The following is a 27,654-nucleotide window of genomic DNA, read 5'->3' as shown; positions in this document are numbered from 1 at the left end:
GGTGGGTAGATTGAATCCAAGAGTTCAAGAAGAACTATTAAAACACTTTCGTAAAATCATGAGAGCATGATTTACCATAATGAAAGACAGCACACACCCCTTAGCTCACATGTTAAAAGGAGGAAATAAAAAAAATGCAGCAAGGAAATTAAAATAGGATAATTACAGTAACATTTCTAATGGTTAGTAGCAGTCAAGTGAATGAACAGGAGATCTGGACAGAGGGACAGTTCAAATGAAATGAGGAAGGAATAGCCTTAACAACAGACAGTAAAGTTATTGTTATCTGACTGCTATTAAGCATTAGAGCTCTTCAGAGGTTCAAGAGTCAAGCCACTAGTAATGATGGAAGTGAATATGAATGTTTCATTGTTATAGCAGAGATGAATTTAGAAAGTATACAATGACAAATTCAAGAGGACCACATTGTCGTGGAAAAATAATTTAGGGCCAAAACATTGATTGTTGTTTTTTTACTCAATAGAATTTTTTATTGCCTTTTCAAAGAATGTTTTCTATTTACAACAAACATGAACATCTTTGCTTTAATGATACAAAGCAACACTACATGATATTTTCTAAGTAGCATACTAGCCATGAAAGTTTAAGCTGTGAGCATGCTAAAGCTGTCACTTCAGCCGGTGCCCTCAGCTTAGGAGACAATAGACAATTCAGGACATATAATATAAAATGCACTTGCATATAAACACTGAAAAGGTCCTGTCTTTTGTATAAAGCCCTAAAATATATTCAAAAATATAGGACATTTTCTAAAGTGGTGCTATAAAGCTGCTATGATGCATATTTGTCTTTTCTACAAATAGCTCTCTAGAATATCCTTGCTATTTATTTGCAAAATACAGTAAAATCTGACATTTCATATACATTCCTGCTTTATATTTTTAATATATATATTTATATATATATTTCAAGAAGCCACAAGTAAATACTATTTTCTTTGCAACAACAAAAATAAAAAGAAGCTTACAGTAAAACATAAAAAAAATTCTCAAGTGGAATATTTCGTATTTCGTAAATGCATTCATACTCTGGCAATTACTCCTCCATAAAGTGGACCCTAGAATACTCTGTCCACTTCACTGTGGTCCGTTTAAGACTCTTAAATGATACATGATGTATTCACTTGTTTCATTTCATTTCATCGTCTGAGGTTTGTTGTAGTTTTCACTTTTTAAACATATCTGCCCTTCTGACTGGAGCAGAGGAGATGAAGAATGCTTTTCTAAAATCGTTCAGTGCAAAATTTGTGCCGTAGTCTCTCTTTTCAAATGAAGCAAAATTCAACAGATGTTAAGAAATAAGAAATGTGTGACTTCTTTAACAGATTGAAAAGAGATAGTAAATCTGATTCTAAGAGTTTGGGGAAAAATATATTGTTGACAGCAGTTGTAAAATGGTTTTAAATTCAGCGTAAAATGTCCAGATTGAGGGGAAAAAAAATTGTATTGTCTAAAAAACCTACATCCAATTGATTTGCACGTTTGATACCATATAATTCAACAAATGTGAACTGATAAAGTGGCACACATTTCAGACGCTGTCTTGACACCTGCTTCCTCCCCTGCCTCCACCAGAGGCAGCCTGGTACTAACACACAGGGTTGACAGTACTGGCCTGGACTCAAAACACCTACTGCATCATTTGACCCCCAAAGGTCACCGCTGGGGACAAATGCTCAAATGTCAATTCTATTACATTGCATTATCAACTTGTTTGGATTCATGGTTGACCAAACTTTGAGTGGAGTAAAACTGTTAATAATCAGGCCGGCGGGCCAAATATATGAATAGATGGATTGAATACAGGCCTTTGTGCAATTTCATGTGAAGTTTGTTTCTCATTAATTTTGTCAGTGTCACCTATCCGTTATAACTTAGTTTTCATTTATTATTAAGGTTTGGCCTTTTAGTAATAACACCCCTTGTAAATGCACTCTAATCATTTGTTTTAGAGCAGTTGTGATTGAACCATACTTTTTCTGAGGAAATTCAGTCTGATCAACAGTGCCAAAACCCTAGTATCCTTTGACCCAGTTTATAATACCTGTATGTGTAGTATATGTATCTGTAGACGTGTGTACAGAATAGAACAGCAAAAGCCTATCTTATGGATTTGCTGGTGAATGTGAATGATAGCCATAAAGACATCTTGTGTTTGCTACAGAAGGGGTTTCAAGCATGTCCAACAATATAAAGTGCAACATTATTACTTATTATTAAATACAGTGATAATATGTTTATTGATCCACATAATTTAGCAGCAATGAATAGTAGAATGATCTCTTGTGGATGTTCTATCTTCAATTGCTATTATTGACATCAACTGATCAGGCACATCGCATACCTTAAATGATTTGGGTATAAGTAAATACCTATTATGAAGTGCTGCGCTCAATGTGTTCATACCAGGTCCTCTAGTGTGTACAGGACTCTGCTGAACATGTTCTACCAGTCAGTGGTGGCCAGCGCAGTGCTGTACGTGGTAGTATGCTGGGGGGGCAGCATCAAGGAAGGTGACACCAAGAGGCTGAACAAGCTTATTAGGAAAGCTGGTTCTGTCCTCGATGTCACCCTGGACACTGTGGCAATAGGAGGATGAGGACCAAACCCCTGGCCATCATGGACAATCCCTCCCATCACCTACATGACTCTGTGGCAGAGCAGAGAAGCTCCTTTAGCAACAGATTATTACAACCACGTTGCACTAAGGAGCGCTATAGGAGATCTTTTCTGCCTGCCGCAATAAGACTGTACAACTCCTCCTCCGGCTGGCTCGATCGGGGTGATCAGAGTCAGGCTGGGGGATGTTAAATCATACTGGACTGTTCTTACTGTATATAATGTTTCAGATGTCTATTTTATTCTATTATTCTATTGTCACTTTATTTTGTTGTTGTTGTTTGTGATGTGAGCTGCTGTAACGCCTTAATTTCCCCTCAGGGATCAATAAAGTATCTATCTATCTATCTATCTATCTATCTATCTGTCTATCTATCTATCTATCTATCTATCTATCTATCTATCTATCTATCTATCTATCTATCTATCTATCTATCATAGGCACACAGCACACCTGTCAGTTTATCACTAGAGCAAAAGGATACAACAGAGACCATGGCACTGGTCGACTACAGACCTGCAAAATCCTCATTGAGTAATTGTGAATTACCGGTATATAAAACATTACTTATGCACTCAAATACCTACTTCAATCAACTCTGTTGGTCTGACTTTCACTTTTATGTGGACTTAAACAATAGTAAAAATGTGTGTCTTTCTAGTGCTCAAAATATGTTCTAGTGTGGAAAAGGTTTGGCACTTTGTGTTGTTTCCCCATCTGTAGAAAACATCAGAATAAACCATGCACAATGCACATCTCTGGTCAATAGCCTACCATGTATCCATCTCTCTTTACTCATAAGACTGGCTTTGATGCTTTTGACAACAAATCAACAACTGAAATTTGTATCAAAAACTGTAAGAGAAAATGGGAAGATATTGCAGTCCAATTAGACAGTGAAAAAACAAATATGACATGACAGGTTTACACCCACTTCTGTTTTGTCCTTCACAATAAAATGTGTCAGATTCTTTAAATTTGATTTGTATAAACAAATAAATACAAATGTAATACTTGATCAATCAATGTTACAAGTGAAGACTTAAGTGCATTGAAAACATTGCAACATTCTTATTGAACAGAGGGGGAAACTTAATCTTTTTCTTTTTCTTTTCTTTTTTTGCGTAAAGAAGGGGTGGTCCATTATTTGTCATCAACATCATGTCTGATTCATAAGGTCATCAAAATAATGGAGTTGAGTGAAGCAGTGTTGTGTTTTAAATGCAGGTGTGTATGTTTGTGTCTCTACCTAAACAACAAAAGCATCATCACTACTGTGTTGTGGTCACTATTCATCAGAACCATATTGTAAAACCCTCCACACGCTCACTCTGAGAACAAACATATGCAAAATCAATGTTCCCATCCCAAAGGTTGACAATAGGGGGGGAGGGGGTGCAGTATCTTGCATCACATCACAAACCTGGGACGACAAGCTTAAGAATTTGTACATGTTGCAAAACAGATCAGGACCAACAGTGAGCAGGCAGATAAAACACAAAAGCATAGGAGCTAAACTAACCTCTGTCTGCGGTCACAATCCTTTGGTAAGGATGGACCCGCAATTCGTGCCTTCGAACTTTAGCAGTCACTGCACCTGCTCGGATTGCAACAACATTACCAAAACAAGGATTAGGTACGTCATCCTTTGCCATTTCCATCTCGTCAACTCGTCATACCATCAGTGTTTATATATGTACTGTATATGACCAAACACATCTAGAAAATTATGCAAATCATTAGAAATTCATGTTAAGGCACAAATTATACTCATATTGTTTTGTAACAAGTAGAAATCTCTGATTTAGTAGCATTCATGACTATGGAATAACCTTGATCATAAGGATCCATTGTGTTCTTGAGTCCTTGGGACAGATTCACACAGACATTAGGCATTTATGCACACACACGCACGCACGCACGCACGCACGCACGCACGCACGCACGCACGCACGCACACATATAGAGGGATGCTTTACTAGTCACATAATCTCAGGTTGACCATTAGGAAAAGAATCTCTCCAGTTATTTGTTTTTTTAAATATAATACTGGTCACTCACTCTCTGGTCAAAGCCCAGAGATGAAAACGTTTAGGCACATTTGCAGTAGTAAAAAAAGAACATCTCTTACTTAAAAAAAAACAAGAAGTAGAAAAAAGGCAATGAATTAAGTGATTAGTAAAGCGAGACAGTATTGTCTATCTTTTTAAAGTCCAAATTTAGCAGTCAGTAAAACAGTCTAATAAGTATGTGTACGTATGCATGTATGTGTGTGTGTGTGTGTGTGTGTGTGTGTGTGTGTGTGTGTGTGTGTGTGTGTGTGAGAGAGAGTGTGTGTGTACACACATATACACATACAGTACAAACCATACACACACATACTGTACATGGCATAAAGAGCTGTGCCTCTTTGGGGGGAGGATTGGCCAGTGTAAACGTCAGTAGTGAGGGAGCCGCCTGTCTGTCTATTATCTGTCTGTCTGTCTGTCTGTCTGTCTGTCTGTCTGTCTGACTGCTAGGCCCGGCTCACGGTTCATCATTACTCAAAAGGCAGCTGTGAAACAAAAAGCGCATGTGTGTTAACACTCAGGTCGGGTGAGGGGCTCAGTAAGGCTCCTTGAGACTCTTTTAGCCTTTTGTGGAGAAAGCCACAGCTGAAGAATAAAGGAAGAGAACAGGGAGTTAGTGGCAGGAGTGTCTGTGGGTCCTGTCAGAAACGACACACACACCAGGGCCCTATTCCCAAAGCCATTTTAGGACAGTCCATTTTAATCGTTCAAAAAAGCGATTTCAAAAGGCTATGCTCACTGACTGTTGTTTCGAGTGGCTACAATAGATTTTCGTCTCAATCTGTGGTTTTTCATAAGAGTGAAATTAAGACCGTCAGTGGAGACAGGATGTCCTAGAATCACTTTGTGAATAAAGCCTATGTCAAGCCTATGCTTTACCAGGTGCTCCCCCCCCCCCCCCCACCACCACCACCCCCACCCCCTGGCTCTGTAACCCCTCACTTGACCCCCACTGACCCCTCACCGTCCTCATGTTACCCCCCCCCCCCTGGACGCCCCCCGGACCCGCCCAGAGAGAGAAGGGGGAAGAGGGTTCCCCTGGGGACTCTGCAGCAATGTGGGGCTCAGTGCTTTTTCTCCCTCATCATCATACACAAATATATATCAGGACAGGAAATCAAAAACGGTCATCAGTAACACACACGTCACTTTGAACTGAACATTATAGGGAAGGGCAGGCCTTCCCATGTAGCTTGTGGATGTTCAGAAGTGCCGATCCTCGGCCAGTCCAACGTGTGTGTGTGTGTGTGTGTGTGTGGGGGGGGGGGGGGGGGGAGGGGGGTGGAGGGGGTGCGGTGTGTGTGTGTTTTGTGAGGGGGGAGGGAGGGGGTGTATTTCTTTAAAAGGGAGGCCGGTTGGAATGCTCTCCTCGCTGCACAGTGATGGGAAAGTGACAGGTCTGAAACCCCAGGTAGAGGGGCAGCTCTTCCGCCTTTGAGGACGCTGTATAGGTTACACAAGAGAAAGAGACAGTGTGAAATCTTCGCCAGGCTCCGCTGCTCCCCCCTCACCACCCCCCTCCATCAAAACTCCCCCCGCCCACCCACCCTCCCCGGTTCTCCCTTGAACAAAACCCACGGTCAAAGACTGGTTCCACTGCACTGGGCTGCAACTCTGGCTGCTACTGGCTGAGAGGAAACACACAGGTGTCTAAAATACCCTAAACCCAATAGGACAGGAGCTGCTTTTGGCATTTTGATGCATTTGTAGCAGTTCAAGTTTACACTGTAATCCGATTTTTCTGAAGTAACGTAACAAAACCATAAGGCCGCTATACGTGTGGGGAGAGAGGAAAGAGGAGAGAAAGGACCTTTTACTGAATGCTCCCTCCTTTATAACATAAAGCCAGTGGGGCACTTAATCACCTGCTTCATTTATGCACACATTTCTTTTTTTTTTTGAGAGAGAGAGAGAGAGAGAGAGAGAGAGAGAGAGAGAGAGAGAGAGAGAGAGAGAGAGATGTGTGTCTCAGGATAGTAAAACATAAGACTTGGAGAGAGCTGGAGTGTTCTTAGTGTCGACCCTTCTCTCTGAGTGGAGATCTCCAGTGGGGCTGCCTTGGAGGCTGCTGTGGGGCAGGGTAGGAGGGAGGGGGAAAGGGGGGGGGGCATTATTCTGAGGAGGGACGTTTCTAAGTGGAGTGTCGCAGGAGCAGCGTGGGGTTGTGAGTCCACGGGCCGTGGGGAGGGTGGTGGTGATGAGGGGCTGCAGGGCACTCGCAGGGACACGCATGCTTACCTAACACACCGCTGGAGTCGATGGGGTACTCCAGGATGGAGGTGGCAGGGGCCAGTGTGTAGGGGTAGTCGTAGGGTGATGCGTATATAAGCCCAGACTCAGGCCCCTGGGGCAACAGGGTGGCACCCGGGTGGGGCGAGCCGTTGGGCATGCAGGTCTGGATCTGTCGTATCAGGGGCATGATGGTGGGGCCGGCCGGAGTGGGCGTGCGCAAGGCACCCTGGGGCAGCACGTTGCCGGGGCCGGTGATGAGGCGTGGCGCCTGGGCGGTCGCTGCAAGAGAGAAGGCAAGGGCAGCTGGAGGGAGCGGACACAAGGGAGGAAGGTGAGGGAGGGGATGTAGACAGAGAGGGAGGAGGAGATGTGGAGGTGGAGAGAGAAAGGTGGGTAAAAGAAAAGGTGGAGACATAACACACGTTAATATCTGTCATGCATTTCATACTGCACGCTCAAAGCATATCACATACTGTAAGTCGCAACCGGAGAATCAGCTATGCATACTGTTGGACAAACTAGCTCAGGGCTTACATGTACAGTACACTACACAGCAATTAACATTATCTGAGAGAGGTATACATGAGTTACCGTTCCATCTCAAGTATTGGGTTAGAGTTCTTTGTGACCAACATGCAATTAGAATGAAGCACAAATCTTTCACTCTGTGAAAGAACAATGAACGAGGGACTGAATTGAGTCCCTGCTACCCACAGAACAGCTGCTCAGCTACACTGCATGGCACACAAACTCCTCACTTGTTAGAGAAAAGAACAGTTGGAATTACATACAACAGCCTCCCCCCAACCCACCCAGTGTCAGTCAGTGCCTTGGCCTGGCAACAGAGAGAGAGAGAGAGAGAGAGAGAGAGAGAGAGAGAGAGAGAGAGAGAGAGGTGATGTCATTCTTACGTGACTTGATGTTGGCATCTCGGTAGGTGCCGTTGAGGATGGCCAGCTCCATCAGCTGCATCTTCTTCAGACTATCCTCTCCCTCGGCCTGTTAATCACACACACACACACACACACACACACACACACACACACACACACACACACACACACACACCAAGTGTCAAACATTGCGCTGTTGATCAAGTATGTTAATCTTTGTCTCATCTGTCCACAAGACCTTTATCCAGAACTCTGCAGGGTCTTTTAGGTACTTCTTAGCAAACCGTAACCGTGGCCATCCTGTTCTTGTTGCTAACTAGTGGAGCGTAGCCTATGTAGTTCTGCTGGTGAAGTCTTCTGTGGATGGGATGGTATGCCTAAGGTATGTCTAGGGTATGTTATGGTCTATGACACATTCACGCCTACCTCCTGGAGAGTGCTCCTGATCTGTGGGACTGTTGTTTTAGGGGTTTTCTTAATCATGGTGAACATTCTTCAGTCATCCACTGTAGAAGTCTTCCTTTGCCTACCAGGCCGTTCGAGATCTGAGCTCTCAGCGATTCTGAGCTCACCAGTGCTTTCTTTCCATTTAATGATTTTGGTAGGTTTAAGGTTTTGTTTAATGTTTCTGATTGATTTTTTCTGATATTTCAACCTCATAATGGCTTCCCAGGCAAACACAAAGCTTAGAATCAATACTAGACATTGAGAGCTCTCTTATGACTGCACAAATTATATGACAGAACACATCTAACGAACCAGAAACACCTGTCAAGCCAAGTGTCCCATCACTTTTTGGGACCCTGAAATAGGTGCATAAACAGTTTGTAATTTCTGTACACACATACCATCAAACAAAAGCTGAGAATCTCTACTTTAACCTTACAGTAATTGTTTGATTTAAAATCCTTTCAGAGTGCACACACACACACACACACACACACACACACACACACACACACACACACACAAACACACAAAGGTGGTGTGGTGGTGGTGGGGGGGTCTTATCCGCTCAGCATCTGTGATATTCACATCATCTCTAATCTGATCATCTGCAAACAGTACTGAAATACTTTGTTCATCTGAGTCCAACTCTTCTCACATCACTAGGATGACTAATCTCAAGGCCTGGAGCAACAATTAACTTTAGGAAAATGCAATCAGACTCTGTGTCTTTATCAGAACCTCGATTTTGTGGAAGACTTGTAAAAATGAGATGAGGGCCCACAGCAGGAGGAGAGTGAGGGGGGGGGGGGCAAAGTGCAGGGGCTTCTGAAAAAGAGACTATGAGCAAAGACTCAAATAGGCCCCCGGAAGCAAAAAACAACAAAACAGTCACTAAGTCCTGTATATATCAAAACATCAATACTTTTTAATAAGTGAAGTCTGGAGTGATTAATAGTCTTTGGAGGAACGGCTCTTCTGAAATAAATCACCCTGACTTGTTATTTAATCAACAAATGGTGCACTTGTCCTTGAGTGGTACAGTTCGATTATCTTTGAGCAACATTGACGCTACAATATGCATATGAAGTGTGTGTGTGTGTGTGTGTGGGGGGGGGGGGGGGGGGGGGGGGGTAGTATAAGAGAAGGTGAGGTGATCTTTCTGTTTTGGACTCAGGTGGACGACGTTCATATTTCGGTTCCATAACTTGCAGTTGCAGCACGGAGCCAATGAGTGGTGCTGTGTTGTCACTCTGTGAGTCCTGTTGGACTCTGTAACACCTGTGAGTCCTGTTGGACTCTGTAACACCTGTGACTCTGTAACACCTGTGCTGCTGTTATTCTGGTAAGGGAGACTGTCTATCCACCATGACTGTTGGGCTCTTGTCTTTGAAAGTCAGTGTCAATGCTAGGAGTTGTGTTGGGAAGGTTAGAGTTTTCTCATTTCTTTTCACTCTGCACAACAATGTTTGCTTTTAGAATAAATGAGACTCTAAACTCCCTTTTACCTTGTTTCCCTCCTAATGTATCCCAACCCTCTGCTATGCCCTCTCTCGTTTCTCTCCCCCCCTCTCTCTCTGTCCTTCTGTGACAGTGTTGCCGTGGGCCCTTCCTGCTCGTATGGTGAAACCCTGCCAAGTGCAGACACAAAGACACACTCTCTGCACAACTCACAGTGCCACAGCTCAGAAGCCAGGCAGAGATACTAGAGTGTGTGTGTGCCTGTTTGTGTGTGTGTGTGTGTGTGTGTGTGTGTGTGTGTGTGTGTGTATGTGGATGTTTGTGTCAGTACGATTGTGTGTATGTGTGTATGTGTGTGTGTGTGTGCGTGCGTGCGTGCGTGCGTGCGTGTGTGTGTGTGTGTGTGTGTGTGTATGCATGTGCTGAGAATCTGGTGTTTGCAGCAAACATCAATAAGGTTGATTTCAGTCCAATACAAATGCTTCAGACGATACACCCTTAAGTCTGTTTTTTGGTTTTGCATTATTCCCTCCCATCTCTCCCTATGGGCACCAGCAGTCAGCCTGCATGTTTGGAGTGCTGCATGTGTACTATCCAATATGACGGGCTTCAGCCATGACCATGCTATCCATGACCATGCTAACATGGAGCATTTAACTCTTTAAAAGCCTCTTTTCAATGGCTCCCCTGCGTCTTTGTTTAAGTGGTTTTACCTATTTTCTTGCACTGATTATGCGAACTGGAGATGCCATTTCAATTTGACATGGTTCTTCTCATAGGTTTTGAATTCATGTTTTGCACAGGATTTAGTCTTTACTGGCAAAAGCAAAATAAGATCTGAAAGGATGATGCAGGGGATTCAAACGGGAGAATGTTGTTTTTGGTGGATGGAGTGTCAAAGTCAACGCTTAACTCTGACCCAGTATCACACGGAAGAATATAGAATCATGAGACTGTGAAAATGACACTGCATATAAAAGATGTCACGATGAACTGACTGAATATATTGTGATATTCTAATAGTGAAAATGTCAATGCAAACAGCCTGCCACAGGAACCACTATCTGTCTCTGTCTCTGTCTCTGTCCGTCCGTCCGTCCGTCCGTCCGTCTGTCTGTTTGTCTGTCTGTGTGTCTGTCTGTGTGTGTCTGTATGTCTGTCCGTCTGTCTGTATGTCTATCTCTGGGTGTGTGTGTGTGTGTGTGCGTGCACACACGTGTGTGTGTCAGGGACTCCAGTGATACAGCCCCCTTTGGTCGCCTGCTCAGGTCAGGCTGTGTGGAATGCTTTTTATGTCAGCTTGCATAAAGAGGAATAATTCCGATGCTATTCAGGCTGGGATCACCAGGACCTTTGGAAAACAATGACTGCCAGCCTACCCCTTTCCATCACAGCCTGTCAGACTATCTCTCTCTCTCTCTCTCTCTCTCTCTCTCTCTCTCTCTCTCTCTCTCCCTTAGTCTCTGTCGATCTGACTCTCTCTCCCCCTATCTCCCCCTCACCTCCCCCTCTCTAGTCTCAGTATTTCACTTTCTGTTATTTCTGTTATTTCTCTTTTGTTGATCCCCCCTCTCTCTTTTCGCCTCCGGTTCCCGCTGTTCTAAAATATGATCATGACTGATATGCTATTTGGGGATTTTGTCAGAAGATTGATTTCAACATATCTATTCTCCTCTCTCAATGTGGCGAGTACAGTACGCAACAACCAAACACACAAAGCTTTTCTCATATTTCACAGAACAAATTCCGTTAAGCATTTATAAATGTAATTCTCATTAGATTGTGACTCTCATCATCTGTATGTCACTGGTTACTGACATCAAACAAAAGCAAAGATGACGGTGATTAACACCATGGTAAAAGTGGGTCGGGAGTGACCATTACAACAACTTTTACGATGTAGCTCCCCCGCTCAAGGGCAAGGGTGAAGGGGCGGTGCCTGTCAACTCCAACAGCCCCTCTGATTAGCTGTTTGGGAGCAGGAAGGGTGATACGCTCTAATTGGCTAAAGAGGGACAGAGAGGACAGGGGTGGATTTGGAAACCGGACGCCTCGCTCTCTCTCTCTCTCCCTCTCTCTCTCCCTAGCCCTCCAGGAACGTGTCCCACTCCCAGTGAGTACAGCTGCTCTCTCTGAACATCCCCCTATCCTCCCCTGTCCTCCCCCCTCTCTCCTGGCAGCAGGCCACAGCGTCACCTCATCCTCTCATGCCCTTCCTGTCTCTCACAATCACACGGACACTCCGACCACTTTTCCAACCAATTTCTACTAGAAACTTTCAATATGTCCCATCCCCACAACATCAGAGCCAAACCAGAGTGGGAGTCACTGCAGCTAATCGAATAAGCTGTTTGAGAGGCTCTGCTGAGGGAGAGTTGAGTCAACTGCAGGGCTGTTCCAGAGACACAGTCACCCAGGGACTTGCATTAATTACTGTGCAGCTGGAGACAGGCACGGGTGTGTACAGACACCCACCCTTCCAGCTGAGACAGGACACACAGACGCTGCAGCTCGGCGCAGAGAAAACACACTGTGGAAGGCCCCGTTTCCTGTTTGTTTTCTCTCACTCACACACACACACACACACACACACACACACACACACACACACACACACACACACACACACACGTGTGCATTCACGCACAAAAAGTATGTACACACGCACACACGGAAACACATGCACTCAGGCATGCACGCACGCACGCACGCGCACACACACACACACACACACACACACACACACACACACAGACACACACACACACACACACACTAAACTAGTAAACCACAGAGGGAAAGATTACCTCTGCATTATAGCACATGAGTGTAATTGGCTCTTAATCCAATATATATGTTAATTGAACTTGTAGCACTCCTTTTATTTGGCCTAGCTGGCTAATTAGATGAACACTCGTTACAATTCACATCCACAAACAGAATCCATGTTTCGCTCAACAGTTCATCAATGCACCATGGAGACCAACGACCAATGGCAAGGGCTACAAATGTTTAACAATTGACTCTAGCTATACAATATTCATATGATCAGTGACTTATGCAACAATGTGGGATAAAAGGTCCCAAAAGGTCTACACGTTGCACAACTGTTTATACAGTAACTGCATGTCCAAACACTAACAAGAGACTGTTTGATTATGCAAGGCTCAAACAACAAACCATGTCTGCCCTTTGTCTTAGAACTGACACAATGAGAAGCGATGGGGAGGGTAAAATTAGCCTGCTGGTTATTCTGAGAACAGTCTTGGTGTGGAAAAGCCTTTCCTGGTTGGACAGGACATGGGGGTGGACGGGTTGCTACAGTAGAGACAAGAGACAGGCTGTCTTTAACTTATCACAATAACGTATGTCGATGTACTTTTATGCATTTCTACTAGTGTGTACTGGGGCATACACACACGAGAGAGCACTTAGCGGGTGCATGTGTGTGTGAGTGTGTGTGTGTGTGTGTGTGTGTGTGTGTGTGTATGTGTGTGTGTGTAGTGGAATCACACTCCTTTGGATACAGGGTTAGAATCCAAAGTCATGGTAGGTCAGAGGAAGTGAAGGAGGAGCCTGAGGAGGAGGGGGTAGACTTAAGGAAGCGTTCAGCATCTCGGGTGATAATCTCTCCGAGCTCCCTGCACGGCTCCAGGCACATGGAGCTTTCATGTTAATTGGCTTCAGGGAAAAAAAATGGAAGTCAAGAGGAGAGGTGTCCCCAGTGCATGGGGGTGCTGTGTGAACCATGCATTCTAATAGGCTACCGCGATGGAATGCTTAGGTACTACTAAATCACTTATAACTGTGAGAGAGTTGTCTGAGAGGGACAGAGGCGGTAATGCCGGTTTGAACTGTGTTGCGAAGCTAGCATGGGGCTCTATGGTGAACTTTAGCACAATCGATCGACTGGATCAATTGAATGGATTATCAATTACTATCGAGTTGTATTCATCATTGTATCCTCTGAATACAAATCCAAACTGGGCAGAAAGCTGAATCATCCAGTGGGACTACTGGGGCCATGCGGGGCACCTTGTTCATAATTCATTTCCAGCCGACATTCTAATTTTCTGTCTGCTTGTGGTGACATTGTATCGCGTTGTGTCAGATAAGAGCATCTGAATCTCCATCACTATCAGACCCAAGCACTCTGGATTCATGTTGATATTCATGTAGCTAAGATTTTGGTGAGAATACTTGGAATTGGAATTCAAGAGATTCTAATAACATGAAGTTGATGGTGACCCGCTTAGCCTTGCTTAATTTTTCAAAAAATACTTCATTTTTTGACATCCATAATCCATGCCATAATAGCATAGAAGTCAAGCGCGGCGGTATACAGCAATAGCCCTGTCTATGAAAAATATAGGTTTTCTTGACAGAAGGTGCATGGTCAGAACAGGCCTTATTTCTAATGTGACATTTCGTTTCACACGCCCGAGGGTGGCAGCTGCTGAAATGAAATATCTAAGCAAAATAGAATGGCAAAGTAGATTTGTTTCTGTGTTAACTCTCAGAACACATTCTCTAGTTTTTTCTCAATAGTTCGAATCCCTCACTACCAGGGGGGAGGAGAGGAGAGGAAGGGGGCGATAGGGTGAGGATGGAGATAGACAGCTTGTTTCCCAGAGCTTGAGGGGTCCCTGCTCTACCCCCGTGGTCTGAAAACAGGGGCAGTTTGGGGAGGAATTCAAGCCTCTCTTTTTACAGTCACATGACCCCTGCTTCTTTTGAAAGCCCGGGACAAGAGCCACTCAACAGGTTGCCACGGAGACGCATATTCTAACCTCTTTCAACCCATTCCCCCCATTTTTTTCTCAGATCCCCGATGTAAGAGGAGAGAGGAGAGAGGAGAGGGAGGAAGGGGGCCCGTTGGGTGAGTTCCAAAACATGTCTGTTTGCTCAGGACAGGGTGGATCACCCAGAGAGAGATAGAGATTCAAAACTAGTCTCCAAAATGATTGAACAGAGAGAGAGAAAGAGAGAATGTGTGCGTGTGAAAGAGAGAGAGAGAGAGAAAGAGGGAGAGATAAGAACTTTATGTGGAGGGGGAGAGAGCCCCACAGAGAGCATTATCCAGCCCTGCAGGAGCTGAAAGCCCAGCTCAGGATTTCCACACTCCAGTTGTAAACAAAGGCTCTTTTGATGGTCTTTCAGCCTCAAAGACCTGGATGACTACTCAATCATGTGACCAGAGAAGAGGTCCCTGCTGTTCACACATACAAGAACCGGAGCCACACACGGAGCCACACACATACCAACACACACACACACACACACACACACACACACACACACACACACACACACACACACATGCACACACACGCAGTCTAACTCACATTGCCACACATCAGTCACATGCCTAACCTGACATGAATCAGAATCACATAGCGGCACACGCACACAGTCCTCTCTCCTCTGCACTCTTAGAAACAGAGAGCAACAGAACAACATGTCATGCAAGAGAGAACCTATTGTGTTAGTGCTAGAGAGTGCTGTGTGTGTGTGTGTGTGTGTGTGTGTGTGTGTGTGTGTGTGTGTGTGTGTGTGTGTGTGTGTGTGTATGTGTGTGAGTGTGTGTGTGTGTGTGTGTGTGTGTGTGTGTGTGTGTGTGTGTGTGTGTGTGTGTGTGTGTGTGTGTGTGTGTGTGTGTGTGTGTATTGTGCTGCAGAGGGAACAGATGGGAACTCCCACAAACCAGTGGGCTTTTGTTCAGCCACTCTCAAGCACTCTCTTCACTCATAATACAACAATGGTAGAAAATAGCGATGCTCCCCCTCACTCACCTAACAAACGGGTGACTCTCTCTCTCGCCTTGGCTTGTACACTGCATTGATTTTTAATCGAGTTCCCACAACCCCCGAAGGATGTGGAGGGACTGACGAGGCATAGCCACCTCTTTGAAAGACCTGCAAGTGAATGTTTACGTCGTCTTTAATCCTGTCTACAATGTGAGACAGTCAGCTGTCTATGACTAACTCCCCCACTGAACATGCTGGGTAAGCACTTTCATTGCAAAACCTGCAAACTGGACCAATGCATCCCAGACAACATCCTAAAACCCCACTCAAGCTTTTCTCACAAAACATAGAAAATGTGTGTGTGTGTGTGTGTGTGTGTGTGTGTGTGTGTGTGTGTGTGTGTGTGTGCGTACGTACGTACGTACATATTTAGTGCTGGAATTCAAACAGAATCCACTGTAGCTCTATTTACAAAGTGTATAAGAGTTGCCCACAACTCTCTTATTCTTAAAGTTTGAAGCATCTATGTGGGATAGAGAGTCTACAGTAATGGTTGTGGAGTTTTTATCCTGAACCATTGATTGTTTGAATGCAGGCTTTAGTAGTGTGAGTACAAAGTAGGACAGACAGTGAGAGGGTATGAACGTTTGAGCAGGAGCATGACAGAGTGAGAGTGAGAACAGAGAAGAGAGAGTATGAGAGACTGAGGGAGGCAGATATGGTAAAGGGATAGAAAGGTGAGGAAACGAGAGCTGGAGCCAATTGCTCGCCGTTTCCCTCGAGACAGCCGGTGTTGAATAAAAACTGTCAAGTGTACATATTCCACAAGCAGAGGAGCTAAGGAGGTGTTTAACTTGACAGAGAGGCTGTGCTGCAGAGATTCAGGTTCCAAGAGCGTGTGTGTGTGTTTGCTCAGGTTCGCCTGCGCTCAAACTTTGTAGCAGCACAGCTGGCCAAGCCTAAGGGGTGGGATGGAGGGCAAAAGAGGGAATGGGATGGACGGATGGACGGAGGCACCACGCACGCGCGCACACACACACACACACACACACACACACACCTACTTGAAACCCACTTTAGCCCTGACAATTAAAGCAGGCTGCATCTGTCTGGTTAGTGGGGGCCAGGAGCCATGCTGATAGACAGGACTTTAATTAAAGCAGTCCCTTCAGCACCCAGACAGTTAGCGTTCAGGCATGGCTACTGCTTTTGCTAGGGGGGCACAGGCAGAGGTGGGGAGAGAGACGGGGGGGGGGGGGGGGGGCTCCACTGATAGCAGTGACAGCATTACAGCAGGTGGCAGAGTTTGCTGTTAGAGTTTCCCCTCTTATCGTTGTCTCAGATGTGTAGACAAAACGCTAACGTTGTACTTCCTCCTACTGATGAACTGAAAATAGACACTTCTTCTTTGGAGTTTTAGACAAACAAACACTGTTTTATTAGCAGTGCAATCAATTCAAATCAATTGTTGGTATGTGGTCATTTTTGCACCCCCCCCCCCAAGGCAACACACACACACACCTTCAACACCCTGGAGCAGTTAGGGGTTAAGTGCCTTGCTCAAGAGCACAACAGCAGTGGTAGGCACCTTAGATATGACGCCAGCAACCTACTAGTCACTAGCTCACATCTGCCTCCCTCCTGGGGTGGGGACTGAACCAGTGACCTATTGGTCAGCCTCTCTGACCTCAAGGCTAACTGCCACATTTAATGATTAAACGTTTGGAAAGGATGATTCAGAGTTACAGTATCATATCTATTTGAATTGAGGACAGTCCAAAGACAGTATGTGCCAATAAATCAGATCCTACTGTATGAATGCCACATTCTGATCAGCACTTCCTCTCTCATCTCTGTTATTGCAGAGAATTTGAGTTTTGAGGAATTGCTTCAATGACTATGTTTGGGAGCTGTGAATCACAAAGACATGCAGGCATGCGCAAACACGCACACGCACACGCACACACACACACACACACACACACACACACACACACACACAAGCAAACACACGTGTGTGTGCGTGTGTGTGTGTGTGTGTGTGTGTGTGTGTGTGTGTGTGCAAATATTTTGTTTTAGCCTATTGGTGAAATGTGTGTTTGGAGTAAAGGCATCTTATATCAATAGAGTTAGTAGGATAGTAGCCTAATGGTGCCCAAATTATTTGTCTCTTTGGTCACAGAAGGTGATCACACCAAGAGAAAGGCAACCGGGACACATCACTGTAAAACAGAGACATTCAGAGTGTCATAATAAAATGTTTATGAATAAACATCTAGCTTCATTCATAGGTTTCTTTATCACCCTCCTTTTATAGAGGGCTACATAATTTGTGGGGGACAACATGTTTACTGTACACTTGTTTTTTATTGCCTCTAGCAGTGGTTGATGATGATGATGATGACAATGAAGATGAATATTGATACTGTACAATCAACCATCTACAGTAGCTCCATGCAATGGACCACATTATCCAACTGTGTAATTCTACTGCCCAAATGAGGAGCAGAACTGTGTTTAATCTGTATGTACATTTCAGATGGTATTAGGAAACTCTTTAGGGTAGTAAGAGAAACAAAGATGCTGGCTGTTAGATTACGCACAGAGAAAAACACATCTTCTCATTTCTTTGTCTATGACAAGCCCCCAGAGGCAAACATGGCTAATGGGTTTTACCACACACACTGTCTCCAAGCCTTATCAAAAGAGATGGGGAGAGAGGGGACAGGGGACAGGGGATAGGAGAGAGAGGAGAGAGGACAGGAGAGAGAGAAGAGGAGAGAGAGGACAGGAGAGAGGAAAGAGGAGAGAGGACAGGAGAGAGGAGAGGAGAGGGGGGACAGGAGAGAGGAGAGTGGGCAGGAGACAGGTGAGAGGGACAGGGAAGGGGACAGGAGACGGGAGAGGGGAGAGGAGACAGGTGAGAGGGGAGAGGAGATGGGACAGGAGACGGGAGAGGGGAGAGGAGACAGGTGAGAGGGGAGAGGAGAGGGGACAGGAGAGGAGAGAGTGGAGAGGAAACAGGTGAGAGGTGACAGGAGAGAGGGGACAGGAGAGGGGACAGGGGAGAGGTGAGGGGAGACAGGTGAGAGGGGACAGGAGAGGAGAGAGGAGAGGGGGCAGGAGAGAGGACAAGAGAGAGGGGACAGGGGATAGGTGAGAGGACAGGGGTGAGGTGAGGGGACAGGTGAGGGAACAGGGGAGAGGTGAGGGGAGAGGAGAGGGGACAGGGGAGAGGTGAGGGGACAGGTGAGAGGTGAGGGGATAGGTGAGAGGAAATAGGGGACAGGAGAGAGGGAAGAGGGGACAGAGGGCGAGAAACAGACTTGGAGTGAACCGGACCATAGAGGGAAACTTGGTTCCAGGATGCTGGTGTTTCCAGTTTGATAACCAGAACACTGCTGCCTGTTGCAGTGGGAGCCTGAGGGTGAGTGACATCCTTATTCTATCTGTCCAGGGGGCAGTTGCCATGGCAGCCCAGTGAGGCAGAGCCATAGCTTTATGATTGTAGTGTGAAAGCGGCCTCTGCTGCTAAACACACTCTGAATAAAAATGAATCAATCTAGTTTGGAGAACAATCTAAAATTAAATCTAAAATTAAAAAAGAACTTGATCAAGAATCAAGAGTTGATCAAAATACTTTCCCCAATTATGTGCACTTTGAACCACATAAATTCAATGACAGCACCAATGACACAGTTCTCTCCCAGTTACAGCTATGCTATATGCCTACACTGGTCAAGATGTAGACTGTTAGAAGACATGATAATCAGGCCAACCATTTGGAACTGGTTTTCACAACATCCTGTGATGGTGAGTGATCACGTTAGGTGTGACAAGAACTATCAAACCAATTAAGATGGTAATGCTTTGTATCCTGCTTCAGACTGGGTGATAGATCAAATGGGTAAAACACTAGAAGAGCTGAGGTAAAACTCAGTTCTCGGCTCAGACCACACGGCTGCACCCAGAGCATGGACTACTCTGTTGCCGATTACACCAAGTAACATATTCCTTAAACACAGAAGTTGCCACTGTCCTTTTATTTACTTACATCAGGGTAGGAATACGCTTGTCCCGTGATGATAGTCACATGACTCTATCATTTCCTCCTTGTATGTCCCTTATTAGCAAGTAAGTGAGTCATTTCACCCAAATCAGCCCCGACCTGCCCTCCGACTAACTAACACACAGTTGGTCACCTCTCCCAGTTGATTCCAGCTCCAACCTAAATACAACACCCCACTAACATGCACCAAGGTATGTCCCACCACTCCCAGCCCCAGCCAGGTCCCTCATCTTACAGCCGACATGGCTGTCTTGTGTTCTCCATTAATATACAGTAGGAGTGGTCATTTGATCAATGAGGCCAGCTACAGGACAGTGCACTGCACACTGGTCATGCTCTCTTTGTTAGAAGGCTGACCAGATCTATGTATGACAGCTTTAATAACCCCTCCTAACGGGCCAGTCACATGATCCCAGTGATGGAGACCCTCCTGTGACACGTTAACTGTAAACCCCCACCCCACCCAGGGACTTGATATCATATACTTGTAGATGAATCTGTGAATAGTACATTCAATAAATAACATTCAAAATTCACTAAAGGAAGCTGGTGCACAGCAGACTAAGATTACACCATCCTGCAGGCTGCAAGCCCAGACCTAAACTTCCCCTTTTAAAGAGGGATGAAGAATTTCTCACTTCCTATTCATCAAGTGACATCAGGAAACGAAAGGCAGAAAATGCGTATCAGCAAAAACATGCCATGCTATCTGTCTCTCTTTCTCTCACACGGACGTACGCACGCACGCACGCACGCACGCACGCACGCATGCACGCACACACACACACACACACACACACACACACTCACCGCAGGCACCAGTAGTTTGTTGACCTCCTCCACAGCCCGCTTCAGCTTGATCTCAGCCCGGTTCTGTGCGTCCTCCACCGTAATCAGAACATGCAGGTCCTCGTTGAGGTGCTCCCAGTTGGGCTTGCCTCGGTTCTGCTCCTCCTGAGGGGGGGGGGGGGTAAGTGACAATTAAAAAACAAATCTAGAAAATGAATGTCAGTCATCACCAGTGATCAATATCAAATGGTCACATTTTCAATTGTCCACAGAACCTTCACCCTGATTTATGGTGGTTGATGAGAACGGTGAAAGTACAATAATCCTTTGCATGACAAGACCCCTGTTCAACTGGTTGAACTCACAGACCCACATTCTTTAATGACGTCACTAGGCGTACATGTGGAATGTGACCCCTCTCTCTTTATCAGATATAGCTTTCCTACTTCTCCTCGTCTCCACGTGAGCATCTAAAAGTGTCTGTCTGGGTGAAAACAATGGAGACTGACAGAGGTTAAAATCACTAGTCACTCTTCCCTTTTACCAGGACGCTCTACACACACACACACACACACACACACACACACACACACACACACACACACACACACACACACACACACACACACACACACACACAAAGAACCCCAACACCTAGAACCCCAACAGAATTTAGAATTTCACTGAGTCTCTCAAAGTTATAATATCACACAAAACAGTGATGGGAATACAACACAAGTCAACCATGCTCTCCTCTGCTTCCTCCCCAAACCACAACTGTAGAACAAACAACAACCAGCCATTGCTACAAAGGAAACACACACACCAAAACAAACAAATACAGAGCGTATCCGAACAGACGCGCCTTTGATCTGCCTCAACCCAGACACTGTAGCGGAGGACATGATATGAAAGGTAGCGCTCCTCTACAAAGAGGGCTTGTTCTTAGCTAACCCAGGATTACTGCTGAAACAGAGTTGAGTGCCTATAGCCTTGTACACACACACACACACCTCTCTGAGCACACACACACACACACACACACATGCACAAGCACAGGCACAGGCACAGGATACAGGCAGGACCTAGACACAGCACTGGTTATCTAGATAATATAGCTCAGACCACATCTTATTTTGATGGAGACAGGTTAGGTTCTTAGTGATGTGACTGATGTTCGGGAAAATAAACATGGATTAATGAGAATGGACCTGACATCCTCTAGTGTCCAATCCAGATACCACTCCACCCTGCAACATGCATGCTGTAGATGAAAATATCTCCATACACACATTTTAAAGAACAAAACACTCCCAGCTGAATTAAATAATTCAATTCAGTATTCAATGAATAACAGATGTCTCAGTTTAAGAAAGAAAAGAAAGTTTCAGTCATGCAAGGGTTAAGGTTAGACACTAAATCTAATTGGCTTTGTCCCGAGAAATAAGAGGTCAAGCAAATGTATCCCTCACTACATCCCCATCCTTCTCTTCTGCCTAACACATATATTTTGTATTTTCTTTTTTCCTCTCTCTATTGTAGCTGCAAATGGAACATTGATGGCTAGCTGTCTGTGGTTGTGTCCTTCCATTTTTGGGGCAGATTTTGAATTAAGAATCTATTGTATAGCTACTGATGCCTCTAGCAGAATGTCAGATATTGGATGATGTTGTTAATGAGTTGTTATAGCGACCATGGGTGGTTATTTTTTCATTTTAATGTAAAAAATAATGTTTTTACAGCGGTTATTTGTAATGCACTCTAAAGGTATTGGCCACTGGTACAGTACTGGACTAGCTAACTTTGTTATAACAAACAAATTGATCCACAGCGCCTAGCTGTCACAGAGCCAGCCCACCCACTGACATGCCGTCAATGACAGATTGAAAAAGCAACCAGAGTGGGGTGGACATGGTGTGTGTGTGTGTGTGTGGCTGGCTACATCTGGGATGGGAGGAAGAGTCAGCATCTCAACAACATTAGTTCCTCCTCCTTGCCCTCCAGGACTGAACATGACATGGCGGTAGTCAAGGTGATCTACCCTCAGTCTTTTTAAATGCCTGGGCTGTCCAGCTGTGCGTCCTTCCATAAAAACTGTTTATTCCCCCTCTCTCTCTCTCTCTCTCTCTCTCTCTCTGTCTCTGCACTCTGGCTGGTCACAGCCACAGACCTGGATCATAATCAATTACCATAAATCCATGGGTCTGCTCCTTTGTAATCCTAGTCTAGGCAATAATGCCTCTCTTGAAGGATAGTCGGCCCCACAAAGGAACAGCGAGGGACAACACAAGGACTGGGCCAATATGACTGGGGGGAGGAAGACTAATTGGGTAGGAGTGGGGGGAGTGGGACTGCAGGAGAGGGGTGGGGGTTAGGGGCTATGAGAACTTAAGAAGGTGGTATGGTGCATAAGGATGGCAGGACGAGAGGTAATGCAAACCTGAACTGCATATTTGTGTGTGTGTGCCAGTGTGCATGTGAGCAGATAGAATGTGAGCAGAAAGAAAAACATTCTTTATCTTTTGGCACCATTCCTAATAACTCCCCTATCAGTGAGGCAGTGTGGGGTAATGAAATGTAAAAGAGATCTCTGGGCTGTACCACCTGTAGTCTCTAAGCGGGGGTGGATTTACTCAACAGAAAGGTTAATCAATGTCAACACCTCCACTCCAAATCTAGGTTCTGAGCTACTCAAGTAACCGACTGTAATCTGTAATAGTCAGTGAAAGAGAAGAAATGACAGAGTGTGTTCGTCACGTCAATGTCAAACATGAGCAGTATAAATGAATTGGATTTGTGGGCAAAAGAAGAAGAATGTCAGAATACATCTATCTCAGTTAAATGCCCTGTAATTATGGCTGGTTGGTCATAGAGGAAATTAGTGAAATTCACTATTAGTGTTCTGACAGGTGATTTGGAGGAAGTAAGTCAAGTCTCTGAGGCACTGCGAGCGGCTATAGATAGTAGGTCGATCCCGCTCTGTTGAAGGCCTTGACTGAATAGAATCTCAACATCCTTCTACACATGATACACTGTTGGCTCTGGCATGAATGAGAGTTTAAGACTACCCCCCCCCCCCCCTCTCTCTCTCTGGGGATTTCAGGTTAAGGGGGTGATGAAGCAAGAAGAATAAGACTGTGCTTTTCTCTGAAATCCAGGCGACTTCTTGATTGTGTAAAAGGCCCGTCACATCAAAGCTCCTTGTTAGAGGATTTAGGTGGAACATAAATCCAGGGTTACGCTATTTCTTTTGTTATAGCATTCTCCTTTGCTCCTCTCCTCCTCAGCCCTTGCGCGCACACAAACACACACACACACACACACACACAAACACACACACCCACGCCCACACACACACACACACACACACACACACACACACACACACACACACACAAACACACACACACACACACACAAACACACACACCCACGCCCACACACACACAGTTGGTGTATTTGTTTACATATAGTATATAACCTAAGCATTATAGGATACTGTATGTATTCACCAAGGAAAGGCAAACAATACAAAGCAAGCCTTTTCATCCTTACTAAGGTACAACACACTTTAATTATGTCCCTCGTGTCCTCACTGCCTTTTAGAATATCTGTTAGTCATTAAAGAGACTTCCCCATTCAGTACGGTACAGTACATCCACAGGTAATTCTAACTACTGAGCAATGAGTTCACAGTGAGCTTGATTCTCACGCTTCTTTGAAGACCCTTGGCAATACTAGTACAAACAATATGCCTAATATGTATGCACAGTGATACATGTTCTTAAAGCTACTTTGAAACTAAGACTAGACTTTCATAAACACACTCCACACACCGACATGATGCTCTCACACAGAGATTAGCCCCCCCCCCCCCCCCCTCTCTCTCTCTCTCTCTCACACACACACACACACACACACACACACACACACACACACACACGCACACACACACACACACACCACACACACACAAACACACACACGTGCGCCTTGTCTCAAGGGGAGCTATAAGCCGTGTATGAGCTGAGATGGCCAGTGGGTCTAGGAGGAGATGAGTAGATGTGTGTGAAGCAACTCCGACAGTCATAATAACTGTAATAGCCAGCAGGCCTCTGGGAGAGCAAAAGCATAGCTGACAGCTATTGTCAGGACAATGATAATGTCAACCACAGGGATGCAGAGACTATCAGCACAGCAGCCCACTCCATCCCCTTGTCTTACAACGCCTAACTCTCCCCATGCTGTTTCTGAGGAGGAGCTAGTGTGAATGCTAATATGTGTGTATAGTGTGAAAGTGTCTGCTTGTATCTGTGGGCGTTCATGTGCGTGTTGTGTTTAAGAGTGTGTGCATGTGTCTGTGTGTGCATGAAAGAGAGGCAGAGGGAGAGAGAGAGAGAGAGAGAGAGAGAGAGAGTGAGAGTGTATGTGTGTCTGTGTGCACACACATTTACGTACACACTTGCACCACACAGCTTGCTCTCCCAACAGCACTTACCCCGAGGCTATGTGTTCCATGAACTTGAAAAGTTAGAACAGAAGTTTAGCACTTAAAAGCACTGTCACTTCATGGACTGGTCTTAAGTTCTACTTATTTTTTAATAGTTGTTCTACTTTTTAATATTTTTATCAAGTCTATGTGTATGGAATGTATTGAATGATATTGTCCCTATTTGTTATGAGAGCTGCACTGAAGAATTGTCCTAATCATCTTGGTGGTAGGTACAGTATGGCAATACATCCCTGCTAAGCTCCGCAAATGTCATTGCTAACCACGTAACAGAGAGAAAGCTGTGTCCATGAGCGGGGTGAGAGACAGTGTTCAGATAGAGCAGCTGGATTTCAACAGGATACAGAGCTGGAGCAGATGTGGGGGAGCAGAGGAGACCACAACAGGGATATCAGAGATGCTTGTTTTATTTTTTCTAGCCAGAGTCCCCATAGAGACACTGTGGAAGAGCTCAGATAACCATCTCCACTAACACCACTTGTCCAAATACAGGCCGGCCCACTTATACAGTGGAAACACAATCGAGCCTTTCTCTAAGAGAGATGAGAAATAAATAATAAGTACATAGTGTGTGTGTGTGTATGTGTGTGTGTGTGTGTGTGTGTGTGTGTGTGTGTGTGTGTGTGTGTGTGTGTGTGTGTGTGTGTGTGTGTGTGTGTGTGTGTGTGTGTGTGTGCGCGCGCGCATGTGTGTGTGTTGGATAGATGACCCCCCTGGTCAAAGACCCCCTCCCATAGCTCTTCTCATGCAGTGCTGAGAGGCACATGTCCCAGCATGGTCACGTTCCATAGACCCTTCCATAGTCCCCAGTGGAGGCCCCACAGATCTGAGGCCAAGGACAATGTTTGAACACCTGCCCATCCCTCTCAGGGCTGTGGTGCAGCCTTGGGGGAATGATTGTTGTTTCCCAATAGGAGGAAATATGTGCTTCATCAGAGGCCTCAGATGGGGCCTCCATCACTGGACAGATCTTTCAATTACATACACATGTAGCCAGTGAACTGTATGTATGGTGCTGGTCATATGGACCATATAAAACTACACACTACTGGTCTTACTCCATGAGAGGAGCCCTCAGGGAGAAGGGCATTAGGGCAGTCAATGGTGAACATGATCGATAATAGACCAAAAACAAATGGCAGAATGCCTTCTGTATATGAGGGTGGGCTTACACTGTATGTGCCCAAAGAGTGTGTGTGTGTGTGTGTGTGTGTGTGTGTGTGTGTGTGTGTGTGTGTGTGTGTGTGTGTGTGTGTGTGTGTGTGTGTGTGTGTGTGCGCGCGTACGTGAGCGTGAGCGTGAGCATGCGTGTGTGTGTTTGCCTCACCTTCTTCTTGTCTCTCATGGAGCCTTTCCCGCGAACCATGATTTTACATCCTGTCTCCGCTTCCAGCTGCTTGGCTGTAAGCCCCCGTGGTCCCAGGATCCGGCCCACAAAGTTAAACTGCCAGAGAAACACACACAAACACAGACACAGACACAGACACAGACACAGACACAGACACAGACACACACACACACACACACACACACACACACACACACACACACACACACACACACACACACACATTAATATCAAACTAGAAATCGAAGGACACATGTTTGATACCATTCCTCATTCCATTCCATGCATCACAATGAGGCCATCCCCCCTATTTCCACTAGTTTGAGGATATAGTAGACAGATGACACTTGATAATATTGTAACAAATATTCTCCTGGCAGAACCTGACATGTTGATAGTAATGTTTAAGGAAAAAGAGAGAGATAGAGAGAGAGAGAGGGGGAGAGAGAGAGAGAGAGACACACACACTCACAGAGAAAGAGAGAGACAGAGTGAAAAAGAGATTCTTAGGGGAGCCTCTCGTTTGACCCTGACACCTTAGCGCTATCTCACGCCCTTATCACCTGGGCCGCCGCTCTGACAATTGCGCTCGATGGAGGCTGAAAAGCAGCCGATATCCAAGAGCGCCTGGCAACCAGCCCTGGGCCGGCGGTGACAAGATAAGGCTCAGCGATCATTGGCCCATCGATCGGCCAGAGCCAGAGCTCCTCTCCTCTATGGGCCACACGGCCACTGTCAATCAGTAAAGGCTGTCTATTGATGGTCTGGCACTGACATTGACAGACAGATAGAGGGGCTGGGAGCCATGATTGACAAGAGAGAGAGAGAGACAGAGAGACACTGATTGACTCTGACTTGCTGGCTGGCTGGCTGGCTGGCTAGCTGACTGACTCTGACTGACTGGCTGACTGACTCTGACTGACTGGCTGACTGACTCTGACTGACTGACTAGCTGACTGACTCTGACTGACTGACTGACTGACTGACTGACTGACTGGCTATAACAAAGAGCAGTTACTCTCTGTAAGAAACTTGTTATCTAGTCTATGGTTACTTCCTTTCTGGTTGTATCAGTGCTGTACAACACACATAATTGAGTCTGAAGTATGGAGAATCTATTCAAACGAGGTTTAGAGCAGGAAGACATATCGTCTTCCTGTCTGCTTCGCCGTTCTCCTGTCAGAAGTTATGTACTGCGAGTGCAGCGATCAATGTTTATCTTGTGCTCTGCCCTTAATTTGAATCACATCTTTTCATTTTGCCTTCGCTCCTCTCTCCTCCTCCCTCTTCCTCCCTTCTCCCCTCTCTCGCTCTCTCTGGGAATTCTGTTCATCGGTTTGACATCATTGGACAACTTTAAGATCTTATTTACTCGTATCCCAACATCAGCCAAAAACAAAACTGTAACATGTAACAACAGTGAACATAAATGAGTGGACACTTTGACCT

At 45.3% G+C, this 27,654-nt stretch overlaps 1 protein-coding gene across 4 annotated transcripts in view; it reads right to left on the bottom strand.

The window, feature by feature from the left end:
* Window positions 1–491: 491 nt before the first annotated feature.
* qkib (QKI, KH domain containing, RNA binding b) overlaps window positions 492–27,654 on the bottom strand; it is a gene marked incomplete at its 3' end in the record, with an annotated part of 51,796 nt that continues 24,633 nt past the window's right edge. Inside the window, exons 3-7 of one of the 4 annotated variants that reach the window (XM_083694431.1) lie at window positions 26,185–26,301; window positions 20,369–20,512; window positions 7,853–7,940; window positions 6,948–7,244; window positions 492–4,240 (exon numbers count right to left, since the gene is read on the bottom strand). In XM_083694431.1, the coding sequence (XP_083550557.1) occupies window positions 4,158–4,240; window positions 6,948–7,244; window positions 7,853–7,940; window positions 20,369–20,512; window positions 26,185–26,301 (729 nt within the window). Of the gene's footprint in view, window positions 4,241–6,048; window positions 6,153–6,947; window positions 7,245–7,852; window positions 7,941–20,368; window positions 20,513–26,184; window positions 26,302–27,654 lie in introns of those variants that run through there. The other 3 variants (XM_083694432.1, XM_083694433.1, XM_083694430.1) reach the window with 3 other exon arrangements.

This window comes from Argentina silus (genome assembly GCF_951799395.1).
Source record: "Argentina silus genome assembly, chromosome: X".
NCBI lineage: Eukaryota > Metazoa > Chordata > Actinopteri > Argentiniformes > Argentinidae > Argentina > Argentina silus.
The sequence above is the reverse complement of the archived record's forward strand: the minus strand, read 5'-3'. Positions and strand labels throughout refer to the sequence as shown.